Raw genomic sequence first — 25,177 nt, forward strand, 5'->3', positions numbered from 1 at the left:
GCGTTTTGCCATGCCTTCAGTTAGTCGAGGTCCTTTGGGGGCTTGAAGAAATGTTGCAGTGCAAGACTTGCCGCCGCTGCTGATGCATACCTCGAACGACAGCCTGGTGCGCTGCACATCGGCATGACGAGAATCCTTGCTGACACTTTACAGTATGCACTTAAAATGTTCATACTTTAGTAGAACGCGTCCAAACTCATTGATATGCGGGGTTTAACGTCCCAAAACCACCATATGATTATGAGAGACGCCGTAGTGGAGGGCTCCGGAAATTTTGACCACCTGGGGTTCTTTAACGTGCACCCAAATCTGAGCACACGGGCCTACAACATTTCCGCATCTATCGGAAATGCAGCCGCTGCAGCCGGGATTCCATCCTGTGACCTGCGGGTCAGCAGCCGAGTACCTTAGCCACTAGACCACTGCGGCGGGGCAACGAGTCCAAACTCGAAGTACAGGTGTGAGTAACGCCCTAGCACCATAAGCACACCAAAAGCACGTGGCTGAAGCCAATGTTGGTGCACGCTTAGACTGCAGCGCCCTCACACTCCCTTGGATGAAATCCCACCTGCCTCGAAAGTAGGAGTTCAGAAACTGAAAAAGTATCTACAAACGTTGGGTAAAATGCTGAGGACCGCGTACACGAAGCTTGCTGGTAGCGTAGCCAATCTCGGTAACTCAGCAACATACACTTTCGAGGCCGTCACAAAATCTTTTAAAAAGACACGCCGTCGAGCGTTTCACGTGTCCTTGCTCTTCAACTTGACTAGGGAATTTCAGGGTACACTAAGCAATAATTTTGCTTGGCAGCACAGGGTAGCCAACATGAAGCATGTCTCCATTGCTAACATTGCACGATGTTTAGGGTGGTTTTGTAGTCTCGTGCACTATCATTTTCGTTTCTCGTCCTGCCCTCTGCTGTTTTGTAGAACCCGAGACTTCTGGGAGAAGCAGCACTGCAATAACGAATAGGCGTCTTGCTAATTTATTACTAGAGAAAGGGTTCTCTTGACACCGCACTTTGCATCCAAGCGGCTATGACGTGTGCTCATGTGCGGGAAGGCTTGTTCAGTCGTTGGCTGTGCGCAGATGACGTGTCGTGTCACGTTGCCCAAATGGGCGGAGTCACGGTGACGAGCTACACCTCCCCCTCCCTGTGGCTGTGAAGGATGGCAAGGCCACGCGATAATTTGAAACCAGCTGAGGCTGATGTTCTAAACCCTGTAACTTCCTTAATATAGCAAGTATTCGCAAAGTTCTTGCGGCAGCATGTTCACATAGCAAAAGTACGTATATTTCTTATTAAAATTTTTTGACCTTGGGGTTGTTTACTGGCCACTTGAGAAAAAAAAATTATCTTTATCAAGCATGCATGCTATCCACGAAGGGGAAAGAGGCTGCTGCAGAGAACTTTTTTTGTTGTTTCACTGTATATATTTTGTCTTTCCTGCATGGTGAAGAATCTGACTACTTTTGTGAGCGGGCATATGAGTCACAAAATGTCACACTGTCAAGGTCCACCATTTGAGCAGGATGTAAGCAAGGCCCAAGCGAGCTTGAGTGCCTACAGCCTTAAGCTTGCTCATGTTACTTGAACAGCGGAATTTCGCCTTTAGTGGACAGGTAAGTTGAGCTTGTGCTATGTTGCTGATGAATTGGATTCTTCACATTCAAGTAATTTAAGTACAAAGTACAAAATACTCTGAAATACAGTTACCGCAAAAATACTTTCTTGGGAAAATTTCCTATTGGGACACTCCTAGAAGAACTTAAAATGCAGTTACCTGAGTATTGTGCAACAGGCATGCACAGATCTGATGGAAAGGTCATGTGGTTCATCTTGTTTATTTAAGGAACAAGTTCAAAAAAAAAATAAGCATGAAGTGCTCATAAGAATCTGTGGCTAGCAAGAAATAGTGTTCAACGGTACAGAGTCACACTGCTTTTTTTTTTTCTTTATCACATAAAAAATGTCTCAATGCCACCCTGGTAGCATGGAAATTTATATAGAATTGAATCAGATTTAAGTATGAAAATGAGTGGCTGTGAGATAGAAGCACCTCAATGTCTTTTAGAGACAACAAAGGAAGCTTAAACCAAAAATAACAGTGGTTAGAGACACAAGCCTCAGTTTTTGAGACAAGGAGAAAAAGCGAACATGTTTCAACTGTAGAAAAAAATGACAGGTGCCAATTAATGCACCAATGGCATATGTTAAAAAATAAACAGGCCCCTTTTCTTCAACTTTAGAACAGGATCTGCATGTAATTCAAAGCTACTATGGGTATCTTCTAGGTTAAAAAAGAAAACTGAGTAGAGCCCAAAACACTTCTATGAGAAAAAAGGAACAGCAACATTACAACTTCGTTTTCTGAAGGTAACAAAATTATGTTTTAACAAAAACTATTCCTTACTAAAACGTGAGCGAGCACTTTGCAGCTGACCAATAGGAGAAGAAACAAAGCCAGGTGCATGACACCATGAATGCAATCATAAACACAGCATGGCAGAAACAAAGCTACATAAGACATTACACTTAATCTTTTTTCCCTACAGCTGTGGCTCTACTGTTCTTAAACAAAAACACCTGCTTCAACATCTGCCTTGGTAGACACAGTAATACAACAATGCCATCAAGATAAGTGAGCGATCTGCCCACTGGAAGAAAACAAATTGAAAGACAGTGAACATAAAAAAATGTAGGAACATAGGATGTAGGGTAAGAGGCCATACTTTGTAACATGAACACAAAATGAGCAATACAAATGTCACAACAACGCTTGTAATAATTAAAAAACTTTTGACTACAAGAATAGCAGCAGAGAAAAATAGTAGCCTTTAGTATGATGCTGCATTTCAAAGGACACCATGAGTACTGCACTTGCAGCACAAGCGACTAGAGTAAGGCTGCAACAATGTCCTAAAGTGAGCAATGCTAGAATGCAACCATATTGCAGCGTGCTAGGGTTGCATAGGTCTGACTAGGTTTCATTAATAGGCCATGCCAAAGTGTGATGAATGTGCAACTTATCGCAGTATCATTGCAAGTAATGACTCTACTAATAATAATGTTCACTACATTGAGTTTCCCGGACAAGGCAGCAAACAACAGATGAGAAATATTGCAAACATTTTTAAAGTAGATACCATGCCATTATTCCCAGTTAACACTAGTTGGCACTGTTTCCATCTGGCAGAGGAAGACGATTCACTCAACGTAAACTGCCTTCGTGTGTACAGAGAAAGGTAATCAGCACATCAAGAAAAATACCACAGCTGCAGAAACTGCAGACACGTATAATCATACTGAACGAAGGCAAAGTATTGGTGATGCAATCAATACTGAAGGCATTGTGCACACAAATGGCTGCAATCACCTAAGAGTGGCAGTGCTCCTTATCACAGGTACAGAAAAATCACATGAGTTATGTTGCTGCAAAAGATAATTTTGCAGACAACTAGGATGAGAGTAACCGAGAACTTGTGCACGTACAACACTCCTGTGCAACACTCCTACAACACTCCTGACCTATCAAATATTGTCACAGTGCCGTCAGTTCTGAGGCTGCATGACGACTGGTGATGCAATTTCATAGTTGTGGGATGGTGGTGAATTTTCAACAGTACCAACAGTACCAAAGCCAGGTGAAGAGGCCGAGGGGGAGTTGTCATCTGCAAAAACACATTCAAACCACAATGCCTTAGCACTCTTTTTATGCCAATCCTGTGAAGCATTAGACACTAGCCATTAGCGTCAGAACATACACTTGATATATCTCCAAGATTTCATTTATCAATAAGTGAATAAACATAGGGTCAATAAATTATACAGTTCACAAAACAACAGTAACAGCTCTATTACAGTTGGCACAGAATATACAAAGCGTTGCTTACAAATACAGTCGACTCTCTTTAAGATGAACTTGAAGGAATCACGATCATTTTTTTCATCTTATAAGGAGTTCATCTTATCAGAAGTGACCCCAAGAACCGAGTGCTAACATGCTAAGTACGCCTAAATATGTTGCTTGAAAACACTGAATGAAGCATACTTATAATGGGGAGGAAAGGAACAAGAAAAAACATTTATTTGGTTCGGTCTGATAAAAACTGTGCTCTCAAGTAGAATATTCAGACTAATGTAACTAGTAGTCGATTTCATGGGTTCATAATAAATATGCTCATGAATAAATCGCTTCCACATTTTAACAATAAAACTGTAGCATGACTCTATTTTGATGATTAGAAAGATAAAAAGGAAAATAGGAGCACAATTTTTCTTCAAAAAATGAAAAATTTTTCTCTTCTAGCTGTTCACCTTCTGGATTTGCTGCCACTTTTGGATGCGCCTCCGTTGCATGGTGCTACTTTGACAAAGCCATATATGCCAAGTTGCTTATGAAAGTCTGAAAGTTTTTCTTTGAGGTTCGGATATTTTCTTATTTTCAGCCTGCAGTAACTTTTCCTGAACGATATGCAGCTGAACATCTTCCTTTATACTACTCGCTATCACAAGCCTGGGGCAAGCAAAAAAAGACCAACACAGCTATATTTAGTATGCGAATTACCTTCCTTCCTCGTGCATTTTCATAATAAAAATGGTACATCACAAGCTGCTGCAATTAAATGCAAACAGATACAATGCACACAGCCCCTGTGCAAAACAATGCAAACTGACCCCAACATGTGCTCAGGTGCCAATGTATGACAGCGATAACAATGCACCTGACTCCTGTTATGGGAGCGCTAACGCCACAAATAAGGTTTACGTTTCATGTGATTATAATGTACAGACTATCTTTGTTGCAGTTTCAACTTTTGTTCTTTTTTTTTGCCCCCTTCCCTTGTATTTTTCTCCTCTAACCAAGCTCTTGTGTTGTTCTGTTCTCTACTGTACACCTGTTGGAGAATTTTCATTGCTTTCTTTGCTGATAAAGCTGACTTTTTCTCCATTTGCAGGGGGAGATACCAGCTTAATGTGCTGACCTTTTTTTCCCACTTATCTCGCTTCCTCCTTCCATGTTGCAATTTCTTTCGATCTGCTTTGAGTAATTGTGCGAGGAAGTTTTTTCCCCCTTCTCTTATTTACCTTAATGCCCCCACCAAGACTACAATGTTTGTTGCACAAAAAAATCTGTCCTGGTCGCTGTGGGAGTTCGTATTAACAGAAGAGGCCTGTTATGCAGTTCACCTCAAGTAAATTTCTTTTTTGCACTGAGTCTATGGGAAACCAAACAAAAACTTCTGTGTTGTTCATCTTACGCAAGAATACATCTTAACAGTGTTCGTCTTAAAGGGAGTTCACAGTACAACACCGTTTGTATACGACATAATAAGGCTTATACCAGAATGATAACTACAGTGGAACGTAGCCTAAGAAATTTTAGGTTTTCTACCTTTGGCAATGATGTCTAAAGAAAGCAAGAGAAAGGTGGAAGAGGCTTTACAGTACGACAACCATCCCAAAAACACATGAATGTACTTCAGATACAAAAAGCTTTAGTACAGAGCAAAACACTCACATTAGCACATGTCTAATGCTAATGCAAACACATCAGCACCACCTAGATGTAAAAACACAATGAACTGAGCCAAGCGAAATCTATGAATCTGCTATTAATAGTGCCCATTAAAAAGCAAGAAATTCCAATATCCCTTTAAAAAAAGTTACATTATACAGTAAACTGCATATGGTCACAAGCCACTACTGGCATTTTGTACACATACTACAATAGCTGTGCCAGATATTTTTTTAAAGGGGCCCTGCAACGCTTTTCAGCATGGTCAGAAAATGCTGCCGTTGGATAGTAGAGCCTCTTGAGAACGCGCTGGCCAAACACTATAGCACTGCATGTGACCTGAAATTTACAACTCGTTCTCTAAGTCAGCTCTTATTTCTTCCTTCTTCTTTCAACAACTGATGCCATAGTACGCCCATATGACCGCACCATATACCTAAAGGCTCACGGCCATAGGCTGACTTGAGCGTCGTGACCTGCGTAGTTACCAAGGCCACCACATAAGGCCACTACGCGCCTATGCTCGCAATCACTGAAAATAAGCTGGGTGTTAAACATACTAACGTGAGTGTTGGGGTGAGTTAGTAGTTCAATGCTTGTCTATGTCAGCTCTCTTTTTGTGCATCTGTGCTTATTCTTGTGCTATTGAAAATTTTCTTGACAGGTGTTAAAAAAAGAAAGTGTTCAAGGTCATGACGCACACGTGGCATAGCCTCGTGCCATCCCCTCCTGCATAGTTTCCAGCGTGCTTGTTGAGACAAGAGAAAACAATTACAGAGCACGACAACATGTCTAAGTCCACTCGTACATGACTGATTCTAAAAACTTTTGCCGCAGTCAATGTGTTCTGCTACGAACTCATTCAATGAAACCATTCAAGAATTACTTAGAAAGGCTCTGCAGGACTTTATAAACACTCTCCAACCAGAGTGGTTTAGTGGTAATGGCGATCTAATGCTGACCTGAATGTCCCAGAATTTCAGTTATGGCGGCCACATTTCAATGGGATTCAAAATGTTTGAAGCCCGTGGACTTGGATTTTAGTGCACGTTAAATAAAACCAGATGGTCAATTTCCAGAGCCTGCCATTATGGGACCTTTCATTACATCACATCATAATTCTGGGACACACTTAAACTCCACCAATTATTATGTTATTTAAAAGCACTACACAAAGCATATTTCAGTATGTGAGGTACTATCGAGGAGGAATACCATCCACACCTTCACTGAAATTGTTTGTGGTAGCTGCCGCCTCTGACACACTGCACCTGACATCGGGCATGACTATGCTGGTGTCAGTCACATATGGCAGAATTGTGAGGCTGAAGTTCCCATTGTAGCCTTGTACTGATGGGAACACACATGGTTGCAGAGCAGTGCCATATGTCCGAAAATACTGCAAATAGAAAGAGGAAAAAATAGGTGGGAAGAAAACATAGGCAACTTCCATAAACATTTCCACAAGCTTTCATAGGTTGCACATGCTTCCAGTCTTCCAAGACTTTCGGACAAGGCGGCACTTGTGAGGATATCAATTACATTCACATAAGTATATTGGGAGTGTGCAAACATGTCTTTTGACACCTACCCAACCAGTGGGCAAACATGTAGTTCTATCCATGCATGCAAGCAAATTTAAAACTTCCTACAACCCTATGAACATCTTTTTAAAGCTTACTCTCAGCACAAGTGCAGATTTTCGGCAAAAGCAGCAAAAAACAGCTAGAAAGTTGTTAAAAGCATTCGTTATAAAAAGAAAGGACCTGAATGTGTCAGTGACACATCTATAACTTTGTATTCAACAGAAATACACTTCCTCGATAATATATTGCCTTGAGACAATGTCAGTGCACGCCATGTGTTGGCTGTTCACGCATGCGCGGAAATGCTTTATTTCTTCTTGTGCCTTTCTCACTGTCATTAAACAGTTGGCAGTTCGGCGCTTCACTTTCTCTTCTTCTGCCCCCCCCCCCCCCCCCTTTCCCCAAATGTATTTTGTGCCACAGTCAGGTGTACCTAAGCAATATGGCGCTTAGTTTCAAGTCGGGCCACAGCCACAGCAATGAATATGTACAAGTACAGCAAAATAAAGTTCTTGCATCTAAAAGAAAAATATAAGAATAACATACGTCGTAGCCGATGTTGTAGAAGAACCGCAGGGTTGGAATATCTGTGAGACCAGAAAGGTAATAATGCAATCATCAGGAGCCAAGCAAGCTAAGTGTCTATTAACAGGCAAAAACAAAATGAAGCTCAAATGTAGCAGAAAAATAAAAGGGCACTACAAAGGCACTGACTTACAAAAGCAAAGTTACTGATGCAATTATGCAAGAGCAACTGTTATACTATTATGCAAGAGCGACAGAAATATATTAAAGTGGGGCAAAACGCAGCCAAACACATGCTCTCGAAAATAAAGCTTTTATTAACGAAGCCCACGATGATCAGCACTCTGAAACATGTCACTACTACAAAATTATTTGCCGTTTTCATTAATGTTTGTTGAGACAGAGAAGAGACTGACACCCCGCATTGCCCTGGTTGAGCACTTTTTTTTTTCATTCTCACAAGCAGCCCCACTTTCCCCTGCTTCTACGTGTCTAGTGCGCAGCATTGCATTTCTCACCAACATTTTCCCGTGGTAGACTAAACATGCTCCTAAGACTGTGGCGTCTGCACTTGCCTCTAGCAGGTACAGCCGATGCCAATAGGTGACCGGTAAAATGGGCAATCGCAGGGAACTGTGGGATACGGCGGCTTCCGGTTCGACGTACCACACGGGTCAGCAGCGGCACGTGCGCATTTTTGTACTGCTCCGTTGAAAAAAGCACCTCGCCGTGCAATGTCAGTGGTTTAGAAGTTTTTGTTTTTTTGCCAACCGTGACTGTGACGATGACAAGCTACGAAAGCCATGAACGGTCCGGGAACTTTGTCGCACTAAAATGATGTGCAATGCTTTTATGCTGCTAGGGGCTGCTGTCAGTTTGGCTAGCAGATCAGTCGATACGCAAAACAGTTTTCTTTGTATGATACGGTACTGCAGATAAAAAGTCACCATTTTATAGATCTCAGGGGATGGGGATGACTGTAGCAGTGTGCTAAGAGTTAATTTCGGGATCGCTGCGACGGCCGAATTCATCAGTCGATCGGCATGAAGCGCAACACTTATTGAGCGCATTAAGATATAAACAATACAGTCAGACATAGACGGCGCCGATTAACTGAAACACTGCGCTTGTTTAACGCACTTCTTCCAATTGGGTGCCGTCCTGGCGCACAGTTTGACCAAGATAAACGCAAATGAACTTGTCCAGCGCTTCGTGTAAACTTACTCTTGAGTGAAGCTTTCGCGTTTTCTGTCATGTATATGGGTGCAATGGCCGGCGCTCATCTCGTATGGCAGGTAGATTTCGCCCACGCGTTCTCATAATAACTTTGCTAGGTGCACCTGAGCGACAATTTATTTCTCAACATAATATTCGCAGCAAATTCATGCGTAAACTTTTTTAGCGTGGAATACACACGTACCTGTGATAAAATGGTTTTCGCACACTCTGGCTTTAACGAACCGTACTTGAAGGCTACCTGTCGCTGTGGCTTTCTTCACAGCCGCGGCCCACCTCATCTTTTTTTCCTTCGTTCCATGGGAAATATACCTGCATTTGCCTTTCATGCTCGAGTAGGAGCAGCCAACGGCTGAACAACCGACCATGGTTTATCAGGACGAAGATAAACGGGTGGCCGCGCGCGCGAATCCTGAATAATCTGAGGCTTGCGGCGAAGTGGTTCGCCGTTGTCTACTCTTCTCGAACCAGAAGGCGATAGCAGACGGTGCATCCCACAATCCCTCGCTCTTTTACTGGTCACCTATTTACCCCGCGCCAGACATGATGGCCGTTTAGGTAGGAGAGTTTGAAACACGTGTAGCTGCTGTTCCTGCCTGTAAACACCACGACTACATTGCCGAGCTTCCATTGCGACGCTGGCCCGTTGTCTTTAACAATTACCAAGATAGAAACATGCAGACAGGACGAAGACGATGGCTGACAGTGATGAGCACTGCAGAACACAGGATAAGCAAATATTCTTCCTTCCTGCTTTTCCACAATCGCAGAAGGAGTTCTTTGCATTTCACATGCTTTTGCAGGTTATGCGTGGCAGGCAAGCATCTAGTGGTTCTCGGTGGTAGCTGCATGCTGTGCTTGCTGCCGGGTAAACAAGGTGTGATGGTGTCAGCGCCCGTGCATCCTTGGAGTTCTTACAATGTTTATTTAGAAGGCAGTCATGCACTGTCGCACCTACATGACCCTGAGACCTCAATGAGAGGCAACAGGGAATGTGAATGAAAAAGTAGAAAGTTTCACTGTCATCTTCTTCCACAAGTCCTTGGTGTCAAGTGGAAAGAGCCCGTCCCAATAGATGTGCTGCCACACTGGCTTTCTGCACCTTTTCTTCTCTGATGGTGTGACTCGACAATCACACTTCACAACTTTGGAGATGCCACAAAAAGACACGTAGTCTCTCCACGCCTTGGAGTGCTGGGTGGCGATGACCATTCTGTCAGTACTAGAGTGGACAGTACATGAGGCGATGCCATAGTGTCTGCAGCGTAGCGTCATGGTTCATTGACGGTGTCTCTGAAGTTTGTTTGAGCGTTAAGCTAGACTGGCTTTCCTCGTTAGCTTTAACTTCACCACAAAGTAACTTTAAAACTGCCTTCACTTGCTCGCCTCTTGATCGGACTGCACAGTCCGCGGCATCTGTGTCGATCTTCATCCACTTTCGATACTAGAGCACCAGGTTTTCTGGCAATGAACGCATCAGCACCCGGTGCAAAACAACTATGTACTTTAAATACAGCACACCAAGGCTTTTCAAACAGCCGGTCCTGAAGTGTATTTGCTCGTATATATATGTCCGGCAGCCTTGATACTCACGAAGATGTCTCGATTGGTTCAATAGAAAGGAGGTCGCCAATGTGGTCGTCAATGAGGACGTCTTTTCAGCCAAACATTTTAGTGAGGACCTTGACAGCCATGTTGTAGTTCGCTTTAGCGAAATGTATTTTTTCAATGGCCCGCTTCGAAGCGCCGGCCAAGCATATTTTCAAGTACTTGAACTCGATACCGATGAGAATGAGGTGCGTGTGGCTGGTGGTCTTGTAGTGCTCCCAGGACCCCTGCCACTTACGGTTCTCACTACTGAAGACAGGCGCTTCAATTTTCGGCAAGGCGACTGGCAAGCCTGGTGCTCGTCGTAGCCTACTGTGATCAGTGAGGTTTTGGCCGATGGGGTCAGAGTGGGCCGCTCCCATGGAGTTGCTGGATCAGTCACTCGTACCCATATGCCTCGACTGGTTGGCATTGATGACGGTAGAACTAAACGGTGCACGCACGTTCATCATAGACTGAGGCCAGCTGATAGCTTTCGCGATCTTGCTGTGGTAATCCAGAGCCCCCATAATTTCTTTGTCAAACGCCTCACCGTTGAACGCGTCGGCAATCTGCTTGTTAAGTTCGGCGAGAGCCAAGTCCTTGTCGCGAGGCTGTTAATGAGTTCCAGCAAGTTGGCGGATGATGGTAAGGTGTCTTGCAGGAGGACCTGTGTGGCCTCAGACAGAAGTTGGGTAGTGGAACAGCGAAACACACCTCAAAGCCAAAAACAGTATCAGTGTGAAAGATGTCTGCCAGGTTTTGGCACCAATAATGTTGAGACAGAGAAGTGATTAACACCCGAATTTTCTAACCCCCCCCCCCCCCCCCTTTTCTTTACATGTTCATGAGCAGTCCCGCTTGCTCCAGCTTCTTCGCGGTTCTACTGCACCGCACAGCGTTTCCCACCGATGTTTTCTCGCAGTAAACTCAACAATATTTAATAATCATTTGCTCTCATGAGCTGTTCAAATCTGAATGACCAACATCGGAAATTTAAAAGAGAACACAGATGGTCTCTATATTGGTTGTAGCCACCATAAAATTTTTTTTATGCAGAATAACTGTCGGCCCAGAATTATTAGTGCCTCACCACTACAAACCCCATTGTACAAAAAAATAAAGAGAGGGAGGGCATCGTTCATTATGGACAGAGCCGTCACGCAATATGAAGCAAACAGTTAGTTGCCAGCATCCACAGTGAAGGCAAACAGTAAATGAGCGCTGACGAACCTCATGGGAAGTGGTCACCAGTTTTTCCTGCATTAAGAAGAGCTCAGGGGTGCAAAGTGTTGATTCTTATATCTACATGGGTCATTAAGTTTATGCATGTACTGGTGTGAAATGGTTTAAAATGCGGTGCACTACGATAAGGAACTATCTACAAGTACTGCTACTCTTTCAAAGACCGCAAAATACTGCTACCCACACATCCACCCATCTTCTCACTCAATCACCAATTAACCCACCCATACGCACATGTTGTGAACAGGTAGCAAGCAGATCAACCAAGCTGCTCGAAGGTTTACAGTGGTGAGATGTCAAAAAGTGATGGCAACATAGAGATACCTATACTTGGATGAGCTTAAGAAGTAGAGAGAGGCCCCATACGACTGATGCACGACGGCAGATCACTTCCGCAACAAAATAGTTCCACTAATGCTTTCGGTGGTGTTCTCTGTAGGTGGGGTGACTGGCAGCATTTTTGATGATATCTCTTTGGGGGCGCACCCACCAGTTAAGGCTTGTGCATATCCACTTTTGAGGAGAAAATGCCATAGACTTCTAAAGTTGTATCTGACTTTAGAAAATTAATTTCAAGTGTGCGACCTTTGGTGGTTACTATCACAGACAGTGCTGCTCTGCTCCTCTAACCTCTGTCTCAGTTTTGTAACTTCTGCATTTGGTGGTAAGGTGAACCTAAGGTCATAGTTGCACTTCAGCAAGGTAGAGGTCTTGAGCAAAGTAGATGCCCTGACAAATGCCATGGAAGTGTGGTGCAAGGTGGTTGCAGGCACGGACAGGATATGCACATGATCACTGCTTAGTGCAATATATATATATATATATATATATATATATATATATATATATATATATATATATATATATATATATATAAATGCTCTTCACATTTTTATATATATAAAGAAACAGCTGTTCTTGGCAAGAGCTTCTTCAGCAAACAAGAAAAGAAATCACACGTGCCAGCGGGAAGGTCTCTGCCTTCTGGGTCATTAGAGCGCTGAGCAGCCAGGTTTACAGTGGGTGCTGGGTGTTCACAGGAGAACACCATGCCGGTGAAGGGCACTGGAGAGTAGGAGGTCACCAACTGCTGCGGCTGCTGCTGTGGCTGCTGTACAGCCACAACTTCCTGGCCATACGCCAGGGTCGCATCACTGGCGCAAATGTTTGGAGTGACACCTGGGCTCAGGATCCCATTATGTGGTGTGCTGCACACCAAATCTGGAGAGGGAGCACCCTGTAAACATGTGTGGGCAAAAAAATTTCATTCCCCGTGAAGTTGTGAGAATAAAACAGCAATATCAGCATGTTGAGTCACAGCAAAGCCAGCCTAGAAAAAAAAAAAAACGAAATGATCATGAGGAATGATAGCTTGATGTCATCATAATGCCAAAGGCTATGCTTTAATACTTTTTAAAATTCAGATTTGTTTGTAGTGAATGTGTCAAGACATGAATTATTCACATCATGTTGAGTTCCGTACATTAACAAAAATTTATTCTTTAGCGAAGCACCAGAGCAAAAAGCAAGCAGCTCAAACTGTCTCTCAGCAGGCACCGACAATGCCAAATACCGAAACCAGATTACACGGAAAGCCGATGCAGTGGTGACCCAAGACGCTGTTTCGCAGTGGCAGGGGCCACAATCAAGAAAAGCTGCTGCACGACTTCGACCTTGGTGTGTTGCACGGTGTCGTGCGCAATTTTTGTCGAAGGAGGGAAATTACGACGGTGCGCAAGCTTAATGGTAGATGACAGGGCGCTCGCATTTTTGATTGGTCGAGAAGGACTGCAGCTTCCGCAGTGCTGCACGGAACTACTGAAGCAGAGTATATTGGTCCGTGGCTTTACGAGAAATAAAGTTTTATTTACTTTTTCACATTAGTTTCTCACCTGCTCGTAGGAGTTACAGAGACAGGACTGGTCTCAAGCATCTGTTTTCTAAGGCGCATCAGGTAGTCGCTATGCATTAAAGAATCGCCAACCAAAAATGAGGTTTCAGAATTTTGGTCATTCAGAAGATCGGTTAGTCGAAACCTTCGTCAAGTTATCTGCAGATAGATGTATATATGAGATATTATAAAGACAACGATTCAAATGCCAACGTTAGGTGACAGGCGATTTTTTTTTTCAAACCCCTCTCAGACTTTTTTCACTGTCCCGGCCCTTGTTGGACCGAATTTCGCGACTGCGGCCAGCTGGCCGATTCGAATTTTAGATCCATGATTAAGTACCTTGTGTTTTTTGGATTTATTTTACTGCAAGCACTGCCTACAAAGAAAAGCAACCTGTAAACCAGGAGGCATGACACAAGGAAACCAAGCAACCGTTAATGCTTTCCCCACCAGAAGAAAGGGTGCTTACATAGGTATAGGAAGGAGCAGACACGTAGTCGTAAGAGGAAGGTGGTGGTGTACTCAGAAGTCCTTGTTCTGTTTGAGCTGGTTGACTCAGGATAGACGAGTCAAACACAGTGGTAGTGAAGTTACCATAGTAAGGGGCCTCCACATGCTGAGCTGCTGGCAGTTGCATTTGAATACCAGGGTTCGCAACACTGGTATCCTGCAAAAAATAAATATTGAGATTTTAGTGCACACATCAGGTTTAGCCATGCTTACCTAAAGCCAATCCTTATGCAAATACCAAGTTCAATCATATGTCCAAGGTACATTAAGATCAATTTTGGAGCTTGTAAAGTCATCCTTGGAAGAGGCATTACAAATTTTCACAGACACATATATACAGGGTGGCCAAAACAATAGAGCCATAACTATAAAATGAATGAACAAAATGAGGCATGCTTTCTTTTATTCAACAGGTCTTTTAACCCTGTACAAGGACTCTAACGTTAGCTCCGAGATGTCCACCCTGCACTTCGATACATACTTGAAGATGCCTCTAAAAAATTTTTGAAATGGCCGTGACATAATTCGGAGGAATTTCATCTTTTTCCTTTTGCACTGCCCGTTTGGACTACCCAATAAATTACTGCTTTTCTGACATTCATTTATGCCACCTGGCTCTGGAAACTATTTGACAATGAGAGGAACTTCAAGACACTGCGTTTTTTCTTTCCATGAAATATAAACGCTTCCACATCCAACAGTTTGCTTTCATTAGGACACCATTTATGGCATGCAGTGCCGAAGTGTGCGCTAAGCAAAGCGTGTTGCAATGTAGACGTATTTCACTGGACACACATCACGAAAATGCTGTGGCACGGTTGTCGAAAGTTTGGTTTCACTTAGTAGGCAAATGCAGCTGCGCCTACCACAGTTGCTGCTGTGTTTCCGCTGGTGCTTGTGCTGTTCGTGGCTTTGCAAACAAGAAAAAATGGTGTACCGACGAGCTTTCACGATGATTTGCGCGAGAAGGCAGAAGAAAGATGGGCCAGGCCTTTTTTCTTTTTCTGTTGACGAAAAACATTGCTGATCAGCCGCAGCTGTGAAACACAAGAACTTGCCTTGACACCGCTTCATCGGTTATGTTTTGAAGCGGCTTAGCCAGGAAAAACAGTTAGCTCTCTCAGGCGTTGGAACAAGCTGTGAAATTACACATTTTTTTGATAAGCTGTGGAGGCGTATCGATCACATTAAAGTCAAAACACATTAATGTTCTGGTTGGCATTCCCATATGCAAAGTATTTTTCATGGTTGCCATTGTTGATATGACTGCAAAAGTCTTTGACACGTCAAAACGATATTGTGATATTCGCGTGAACTAAAGGTGTCACTCAGTCATCAAGCCAACGATCGAGCATGTGCTTCTTTCTATACGAGTACGGTTCTTTAAAGTAGACGCGAACGAAAGAATGGCTTAGACTGTTTTTTCTGATTATATGCGGCTGCGATGACACACCTGACACAAATGCATCAGGCAGGGCTGTTCTGATTGTGCTGCGCTTTACGAGATTTCCAAGTCTGTGTGAATTCACAGAAAAACATCACTCGAGAAACTTGCCGAGTCTGTCTACGATCCATACGCATTTTGTGGCGTGGGCTTGAGTGTACAAATGGAGCCGCAGACCCTACAGGTATGTTACCATATTGTCAAAAGCACATTTTTGAAGCATTATCACAAGTGCATTGCGGATGAAAGTGTCGCCACCCTCCTCGTTTGCATAAACAACTTCTCCGGTACATTTGTTATATGTGAGAATTTAGCATAACGATTAGTGGCCACGTATTTTTACTTCACGCTTTTGCATATTGTACCCTAGCACCTCTTGCTGAACTGGGCCTATATTTGCATTAGTAAAAAATTAAATGTGCACGTGTGACGTAGACTGCAGCAACAAAGATGACATTTTGCAAAAAGAACTACATTTCCGCCATTAAGATACCTCATATGTTCGTTTCAAAACCCCTCTACAGCAACTGCAACTTCCTCTGTTGCGGCCGCCGCTTGTAAACATGTGAGAGGTGTCCCGACGCGCTGTCCTCGAAGGCAGCTTGTGCACCAGCTGCGCTCGTCGTCACGTAATCATAGAGGCTGGTGGTGCGCTTTCAGCTGGGACGACTGGGCGAAGCCAATGTGCCGTGATGTCATTTAGCGCCTACTGTGTTGACAAACATGGAATAGGTCTATATACTCAGCGGCAACTTTTTTGGCATTGAAGCGAATGCTACAGAGCCACATCGCGAGCATCCTACTGCCAGTAAATGTAGTTCTACAGCGGCGCCCATATTTTCACAGTGAAATATAGAAATACCCTCTTTATTTTCTGCTGGAGGTTATTTGAGACAGGACGCAACTCCCACCATTAAGATAGTCGTATTTACATTAATTCATTCGTTGCGACTTCGCGTTTCTGAACGCGAGAGAAAGTCTCGCCTTTTTACATGCACCTCAAATGCTAAATGGCGTCTATGTCTACATGAAACCCTGATGGTGCGCTCCCGTCATTTTTCACAGCGTTACGTCATGCACCCCCGTAATTTTCCACAGCGGTGACTCGCGGGCAGCATATTGCATACATCTCGCAATGAGAATACGTTATGAGTTACCAATTCCTTTCGAGAAAAGAAAAAGCATAACGAGGGTCTGATGCAATTCACGACGTATGCCGATGTCTGATTGGAGGTTGCTCCGGCAATCTGCATGCTTGTACTGGTGGTCTGCCTGCGATACCTACTTTCAACACCCCGTTCGAAAACTTCGGTGATCTTGTTTTCCAGCCAGAACAAATCTCGAATTCTATCCCACTGGCCTCTTTTTGGCAAAATAAAATATTTATTTTACACGACAGAACTGGTGAATGGTTGCATCATGACGCACCGACGCTGCGAGAAGCCAATGGCATGCTGCCCACAGGTCACCACTGTGTTGAAGTCAAGGAAGTCTTCTTCACAGGTGCAGAACTGACCATGAGAAGTTTTTTTTTTTAACATGGAAATGTTTCATGCCGCGGTCAAACATGGCTCCATTGACGTATTTTCTCATTAATATGATGTAGTAAAATACACATGAACAAGTTGCAAAGAAAAAGTAGAATAAAGAGAGTTGTCGGGAACCGAACCTACGGCCTCTTGCTCCGCAGCGCATGGCACAAATAGACTCAGCCACAGGGTGCAGGCAGCTCAGCTTAATAACCGCAAGCTATTTATATACACCATTTATCATTGCCAGTATTCAGAGCTCGATGGCATCATCATGTTCTTGTTATCACTAGCGAGGTGTCGCGAATGGCGTGGAGGCCGTGCATCAAGGGGGAAAAATTTAACAAATTTACCATACCCATTGCCTAATGGGAATGGCAAATTTGTTCAACTTTCCAATTAATTTTTCTACAATCCTAGGACCACATTTAATATCACGGCGAAATATTAGACCAAGATAAGTAGTAGAAGTTGAGAAAAAAGCATTTTACTGATGGGCTGTCATGAACAGCTATAGGAAAATTGGGTTTTAGAAAATGCAAATCTACAGCTTTCCCTTGGCACAGTGCCACCATATAGGCACCATCATAAATAGGACGGATCAGAGCTCAAGATAGCAACAAAGCTACATTTATCCAACTATAAAATAAGCCAGCTCTGAGTTCCGTTTTCTTAGCTTCTAGCTCCAATTTCTTCGAGCTCAATTTTTTCACCTTTCTTTTTTTTGAGCAGTAGCTGTCAGTCATCCCAGTGCCATTTCACAACAAATGAAGATATAAACATTCTGTTTTCGACACTTAGATTCTGAGACAATGGTGAGTGCTGTAAAGTAATTAATATTTGTGTGCCCATGATGCAGATTTTTATAATTGGCTTTTAGTAAAAGTTATTAGTAACACATTACTTCCTGGACATTTAAAAACTTTTTTATGCGATTACTTGAATATTAATAAACCAATAATATTGCTACACAGAATGAGCCCTTGTGAATATCCTTATGCAAAAATTTTGACAGGCTCATCGAGTGTTATAACACATAAACTAGATTACATAGCTCGAAGCTGATTACAGTTATAGTATCACCGCAACAAATGACATTTGCATGCCAAATTTCATCACTTGATCTCCACAAATGACAAAAATAGTTTTTCTTGCCGTACCCTCGTTGCAATGCACAAACACTTTTACGGGTGACGGTTGCCATTGCCTGCACCCTTGTGATGAGGGCAGTTTAAGGTGAAAAAGGTTCATCTCATGCCGATCCTGGCTCCTCATTCAGAACTTCATGCAATCAGAGGTGAAAGTGGGCGGCAGTTTTTTGGAGCAGCTTTGGGAGCAGGAATAATGCGGCTTTGAAGCAGCTCTGGAGCTGCAAAAGGTGTGTTTTAGAGCAGATTGCTCAGGCCACACATCACTGTTAATTAGAATTTTCGCTTTTTGGTAAACACAAAAATATTTCAGTGGCTTTTACTAAGCATGCATTGTTGATCAAGGAAGCGACCAGACTTACCCAAAATCGATATATATTAAACGTTACAACAACAAAGATAAAAGCAGAGCAACTCAAAGAACAAAAAAATAAGGGGCATTCTGGACAGTTACTAAACCTCAAAGGAATAAAAAAATTTAATGCTAAAGTGTTGCAATGTCCAAATGTGATTAAAGCACTGCATCCAACATGAACAGCAACTAGAGATGATCTACTATATATAAGACTAGAGATACAAGACTAGAGATGATCTACTATATATAACCAAAGTTATCTCCATACTAAACTCATAGGGCTCTGTGAAAATAAATGGAAAAACATTTATGTTCCTGTCATTGAGGTGCCAAAGCCAACATGAAAACCATGAGAAAATTTAGACGTGCTCAACGTGCCATTGCTAGACAATTAAGTGAACATTATTTTATTATGATAGGTATTATATGGACATTCGACGCATTTTCGCCGTCGCCACCAAGTTCTGCGTCAACTACACGATGATGATGTTTGGTGCTTTGTGGCGCAAGGGCCATTTGATAGCCAAAGAGTACCAGTTCATGGGACAAGATATGTGGACAATGATTGTGATTAGCAGCTGTATAAGGGCCTTAAAATTCCTCGCCCTAAGGTGTGTAAAAACATAGAAGTAATAAAATCATGTTGATGCCGTGAAAAGTGCGAGGATGACAAAAGTTTGTGACAATGAAAACCGTGGTGGACATGTATGGCATTAGCACAAGTGCGTTGACAGTTCACACCCTTGCATCCAAGGGCCGTGAGGCAAGTGCTTTGTTGAGTGTAGCCACCGCAGCGCAGACCTCTCTGGAGAGGTTGTGCTACGGAATGCCCAGGTATATTGTATGAAAAGTACGAACTTCTCTCAAAAAAGTTAACAACAATTTATGTGTCAAAAGTTATTCCCTACCGACAAACATTGCAGGATGAAGTGGTATCTGTTGTCCGTACAATAATGGAAAGTGTTCTCTTCTTAGTGTGTCTAGTCCCTTACACTGGATAAGAATGTAAAGTACCGTGAGCGCTTCTCCACATCTATCACACAAAGGTGGATCGCCACCAGACAAAAGAAATGAATGTGTGGTGTATGTATGTCCTGTTCTTAACCTTGTAAGTATTACTACTGTGTGGCGTGATTTTGATACTGGCGGCCAATGACCAAGTTGCGGCTTGATGACATGCAATTCAGTACCTGTGTGTGTGTTTCATGTGCTCTGCCAATAACCTCAGAGCTTTCGTTTTAGAAAAGGTTTCAAGTCGAGTGCAGGAACTGCTATCGATGTGTTGGTAGCGGTTTTGCTGGTGGATCCAGCTAGCTGGTCCACCAGAACGTTGCCTTGTATTTCGCGGTGTCCTGGTACCCAGCAGACTACAACATGCTGCTTGGATAAGTAGACCGTGCATAAGAGTGAATAAAGCGAGACAAGGACAGGACGATAGTTATAGCGCGAGAACAAAACGACGACACAGAGACAAGAAGGACACGAAAGACACGAGTGTCCTTCTTGTCTCTATGTCGTCGTTTTGTTCTCGCGCTATAACTATCGTCATGCCATACCAACTAGCCCAAGCTGCCACACTTCTAAGTTACAAGGACAGGGTTTTTGTGCTTTTTAAGAGTTTTCAGAGCTTTTACTACGCTTAGGGAATCTGTATATATTATTGACTTCAGTAGTTTTACTTGTTTAATGTGTTTAACGGCCGCAAGTATCGCATAAGCTTCACCGGTGAAAACGCTTGAATCAGAGTGCAGAACGCCAGCTTCTGAAAAGGATGGGCCAACGGCTGCATACGAGACAGAAGTGTTGGACTTTGAAGCATCCGTAAAGAACTCAGGACATGTGTATTTCTTTTGTAGTTCTAGGAAGTATGTCTGAACATGTGCAATCGGTGCATGCTTCGTAACCTCCAAGAAAGACACGTCGCAATCTATTGCCTGCCACTGCCACGGTTGTAAGCATACTACGGGAGCCATCAAGTGTTCAAGCCAACGGTGTTCAAGTGGCACCCCGGTTTTCTTTGCTAGGCCCCTCACACGGAGTGAGTAGGGCTGTCTCATAGAAGGTCGTTTCTCAAACACAGCAAGGCTTGACATGTCAGTAATTGCAGAATGTGATGGGTGATCTCTGTCTGCATTTACATTAAGATAATATTTAAAAGACATGTAACATCTCTGTAGCTGGAGCGACCATTCGTTTGATTCCACGTACAGGCTTTCCACGGGGCTAAGTGCGAAAAGCACCCGTAGAGAGGTGGATGCCAAGATGATGAACAGGATCAAGCATTTTAAGGGCAGTAGGTGTCGCAGACCGATATGCTATTGCATATCGGAAGAGGCCTTCGGAATGAAGGCCTCTCTTCCTGGAGAACAAGACACATGTGCTTTTTTATGCATTCAGCCGGAACCCGTTTTCTTCTGCCCAATTGGAGACTTTGTTCAGACCAAGCTGAACCTGCCGCTCACACATGGCCAGATTGCAAGATCTGAAGCCAAGCTGGACGTTGTCGACATATGTACAATAAAACATATTGTGAGGGATGAACAAACGCAAGAAATTCATTTTGACAAACGCAATAAATTCATTTTGATAATAAAAAGTGTGCAACTAAGTATACCACCTTGCGGCATGCCTGTTTCTTGGACAAATGTTTGGGAAAGAACGCTGCCTACTCGTACGCGGAATGTCCGGTTTGACAAGTACCTTTGGATTATAGTAAACATTCTGCCACGCACGCAAAGGTGAGAAAGGTCTCTTAATATTTCAAAGCGCCATGTTGTATCATATGCCTTTACAATATCGGGGAACACAGAGAGAAAGTATTGCTTATGAACGAAAGAGTTTCTGATCTGTGCCTTGATACGAACAAGGTGGTCGGTGGTGGATCTACCCTCTCGAAACCTGCAGTGAAATGGGTCGAGCAAATTGTTCCATTCAAAGAAATGTGAAAAGTTTGCACAAGCAGCTTGTAAGTGCAATAGGCCTATAACTCAAAGCTGAAGATTGGTCCTTGCCCTGTTTCAATGGGGGAATAATAATAGCCTCTTTCCAGGAAGTAGGGATAGCCCCAGAGAACCAGATAGCATTGTACAAACAAGGTAAGGTTCTTTGCGTTTCGACTGGTAGGTTAATTAGCATTTTATACACCACACGGTCAGAACCTGTGGCAGAGTCCCTGCAGGAGTTTAGTAATGTTTGGAGCTCAGCTAAGCTGAAAGCTTGGTTATATGCCTTGTATCTAGTAAATTTGTGTTTGAGTTTCTGCTTTTATATTCTTGTTCTGTATTTTTTGAAAGCTTTAGTATAGTGTGAAGAGCTGGACACCCGTTCGAAGTGTGCACCGAGGAAGTTCTCCTGATCTTCCAAAGCATCACCCTGTGTGTTTATCAGTGGGAGTGAGTGTACTGGTCTTCCTGCTACCCTACCAACCATGTTCCAGACTTCAGCCTCCTGTGTATATGAATTGATCCCTGACAAAAACTTCTGCCAGCTTTCTCTTCTGGCTTGCTGACGCGTTCTCCTGTCTTGAGACTTTATTTTCTTAAAGCAGCCAAGATTTTCGGCTGTCGGTGAGTTCCGAAGCAACCTCCATGCTCTGTTTTGATGTTTGCACGCGTTTCAGCATTCAGAGTTCCACCACAGCACACTTCCTTTTCCAGTGTGTCCATTCGTTTGTGGGATGCATTTTGTTGCAGCATCAATCAAGAACACTGTGAAGTAGTTGACAGCAGCATCAATGCTCAAAGTACATATGTTACTCCAACCTAAACGAGCGATGGTATAAAACTGTTCCCAATCGGCTCTGTTTATGAGCCATTTGGGAACCCGTGGTGGACACTCAGTTGCTGTAGTTGTGTTCAAAACTACAGGCAAGTGGTCACTTCCGTACGGATTACTGACGACTTTCCACTGGAGTAGGGACACAAGAGACGGAGATACAATGCTTAGGTCTATGGATGTGTGGGTATTATTAGCGAGATTATAATAGGTTGGTTCTTTTCAATTCAGGAGACACGCGCTCGACGAAAGAAGGAACGATTCAATCATTCAACCTCGCGCGTCACAACGAGAGTCACCCCATAGCCTGCTATGCGCATTCACGTCTCAAAGGAGAACATATGGCTCCGGAAGTTCGCGCCTATTAAAGACTGGAAGTCATGTTTTTGTAGGTGATAGCTGGGAGGTACGTAAAGAATACAAATTGTGATTAGTTTGTTGAAAAGCACAGCTCGAACAGCCACTGCCTCAAGAGATGATCGGAGTTGAAAGTGTGTGCATGCAATCCCTTGATTCACTATAATGGCAACACCTCTGAATGATGTCATGGCACCATCACGGTCCTTTCGGAAAATAACATACTTACAAAGAAAGTTGGTGTGTTTTGAATTTAGGCATGTTTCTTGTACACACAACACTTTTGGTGAGTGTTCGTGTAAAAGTTCTTGGACGTCGTCAAGGTTTCTGAGAAGGCCCCCGACGTTCCAATGTATAATTTGAGTGTTCATGGTGAATGTAAAGTAGTGCTGCTCGTACGAAAAGCGAGTGGCTGTTTAGGTGGGGAGTTTGAATTCAAGTAACAAGCCGTCACCAGGCCCTGTTATCTGCATTTTTGTTTTCTTGGCGCACTCCAAGGAGCCACGCCGCTCTTTTGGCACCAAGGGTACCGACGTATTCATTGCCACCTCGGAGGCACTGGATGTCCGTACATGCGAGCTGATAGTTGAAATTCCGGGCCTCGCCTGGTGAGGCGAGGCCTTGAGACCTGAAGACCCTGGAGTCTGCGGTCTCTGTTCGCGAGTAGGCAGAGTAGTCTGGACTACAGCCGCCTTGGGGACAGGTGCAACAACCACCGGCTCGCTATGCGCGGGCCGAAGGAGTTACGGGGGCTGGTGCGGCGGTGCCCCCTGACGCGCCGCATCAGCATATAGAGGTGCATAAAATGGTGAGACTCTTTGCAGTGCTTCCTTAAATGAAATGTTCTCCTTCACCTTCAATGTAATTATCTCTTTTCCTTTCTTCCAGTATGCACAGGAGCGTGAATATGCAGCATGGTTTCCTTCACAATTTACACAGTGTGGTGGTTGTTTGCAGTTTTCAGACACGTGGCCTAGGAATCCACATTGTGCACAAGTCCGGCAACCACGACAGCTTTTAGAGCCATGGCCATACCTCTCGCATTGGAAGCAACGACGAGGGTTTGGTATGTATGGCCTGAGAGAGGTCTCCGTGTACCCTGTTTGAATGGATTCCGGCAGTTTACTGGAAGCAAACGTGAGTATTAAGTGTTTCATTGGTGTTTCCTTGTTATCTCTTCTAATGATAATTCTCTGGACATTAGTCACATTTTGGCTCTTCCACCCTTCCAAATGTTCAGTTTCAGTCAGGTCAAGTAAGTCAGCATCAGATACCACTCCGCGAGTTATGTTCATTGATCTGTGTGGTGGTACGGTGATCGGTACGTCACCGAAAGTTGAGAGGCCGTCTAGCTTTATAAATTGTTTCTTGTCCCTAATTTCGAGGAGGAGGTCTTCGGTAGCCATTTTGGTTACCTTGTATCCAGCCCAGAGAGTTTCGATAAGACACCTGGCAACTGCGAAAGGAGATACGGTCCTGGCTTGCTTTCCAGTTTTCCCACAGTGAATGACGTGAAAGTGAGGAAATGTTTCTATTGGCTGGTTGAAAAAATTTATGTCATTGGTGCGTAACCACTTCAAGCCGGTGCAATCAGTTAGTAGGGGGAATGCTCTATGCATGCCAGTCTTTTTATTCAGCAGCGTAGGCAGCCACCCACCATGAAGCCCAACAAGGGGATGCTGCAAGTTTGAGGATGCTGAAAGCTTGCAGACATCAGCCGTACAACACTACCATAACCCAATGCGTCTAGACCGAGGTAGGCTATTTGCACAGGGTTAACCCTTGCCGCCAGGAAAATTGGAAGTAAAAAGAAGAGAGAAGTAGACAGAACAGACTAAAAGTGAGAGATAAATCGAAGTGGTAGGGCAGAGAGATAGGAAAAGGCGACTCCAGATTTCCCCTAGGTGGGTCAGTCCAGGGGCGCCGTCTACGTGAAGCCGGGGCCAAAGGGGTGTGTTGCCTCTGCCGGGGGCCTTAAAGGTCCAATCAACCGGCGTCGGCTCAAATCCCAGGATCCCCTTTTTCCCGGACATGGCGCAGCCACACACGACTAGGCGTGGGAGGGAGTCAAAACTCCCACGTTAGCTCGGGTCCATGGTGTCGCTACGCACCAAACGCCTGCTCTCACAGACAGACCTGCAGGACTGCGTGAACTACAAGTTGATAGTATTTCCCACGCATCGTTCGTTCGACCTGCGCGTGAAATTGCACAAACTGTGGTGATAAGCGCTGCTCAAGCAGAGATTAAACGAGACCGCCGATCTCCATTGTTCGGAGGATGCACACATTAGCATTTCACCGCGTGTTAGAAGTGCCATCGATTGCTTTAGCAGAAAGGACACGCTGCCCGTCTTCAACGAGCATGAAAAGACGCGAGGAAAAGGGTGGTCGCTTGAGCAGCAGCTGTGAACATTGATTTTAATCAAGGGCGTGGCTGCGATCGCTGGCACATGCAATATTGGCAACCA

At 43.8% G+C, this 25,177-nt stretch overlaps 1 protein-coding gene across 1 annotated transcript in view; it reads right to left on the reverse strand.

The window, feature by feature from the left end:
* Nucleotides 1-1,829: 1,829 nt before the first annotated feature.
* Nucleotides 1,830-25,177, reverse strand: part of LOC119162414 (uncharacterized) — a 71,893-nt gene continuing 48,545 nt past the window's right edge. Inside the window, exons 19-23 of the mRNA XM_075882236.1 lie at nt 14,062-14,259; nt 12,662-12,935; nt 7,652-7,692; nt 6,744-6,918; nt 1,830-3,672 (exon numbers count right to left, since the gene is read on the reverse strand). Of these exons, the coding sequence (XP_075738351.1) occupies nt 3,554-3,672; nt 6,744-6,918; nt 7,652-7,692; nt 12,662-12,935; nt 14,062-14,259 (807 nt within the window). The 3' untranslated portion in view covers nt 1,830-3,553. The remainder of the gene's footprint in view (nt 3,673-6,743; nt 6,919-7,651; nt 7,693-12,661; nt 12,936-14,061; nt 14,260-25,177) is intronic.

The sequence above is a fragment of the Rhipicephalus microplus genome, chromosome 2 (genome assembly GCF_043290135.1).
Source record: "Rhipicephalus microplus isolate Deutch F79 chromosome 2, USDA_Rmic, whole genome shotgun sequence".
Classification (NCBI taxonomy): Eukaryota; Metazoa; Arthropoda; class Arachnida; order Ixodida; family Ixodidae; genus Rhipicephalus; species Rhipicephalus microplus.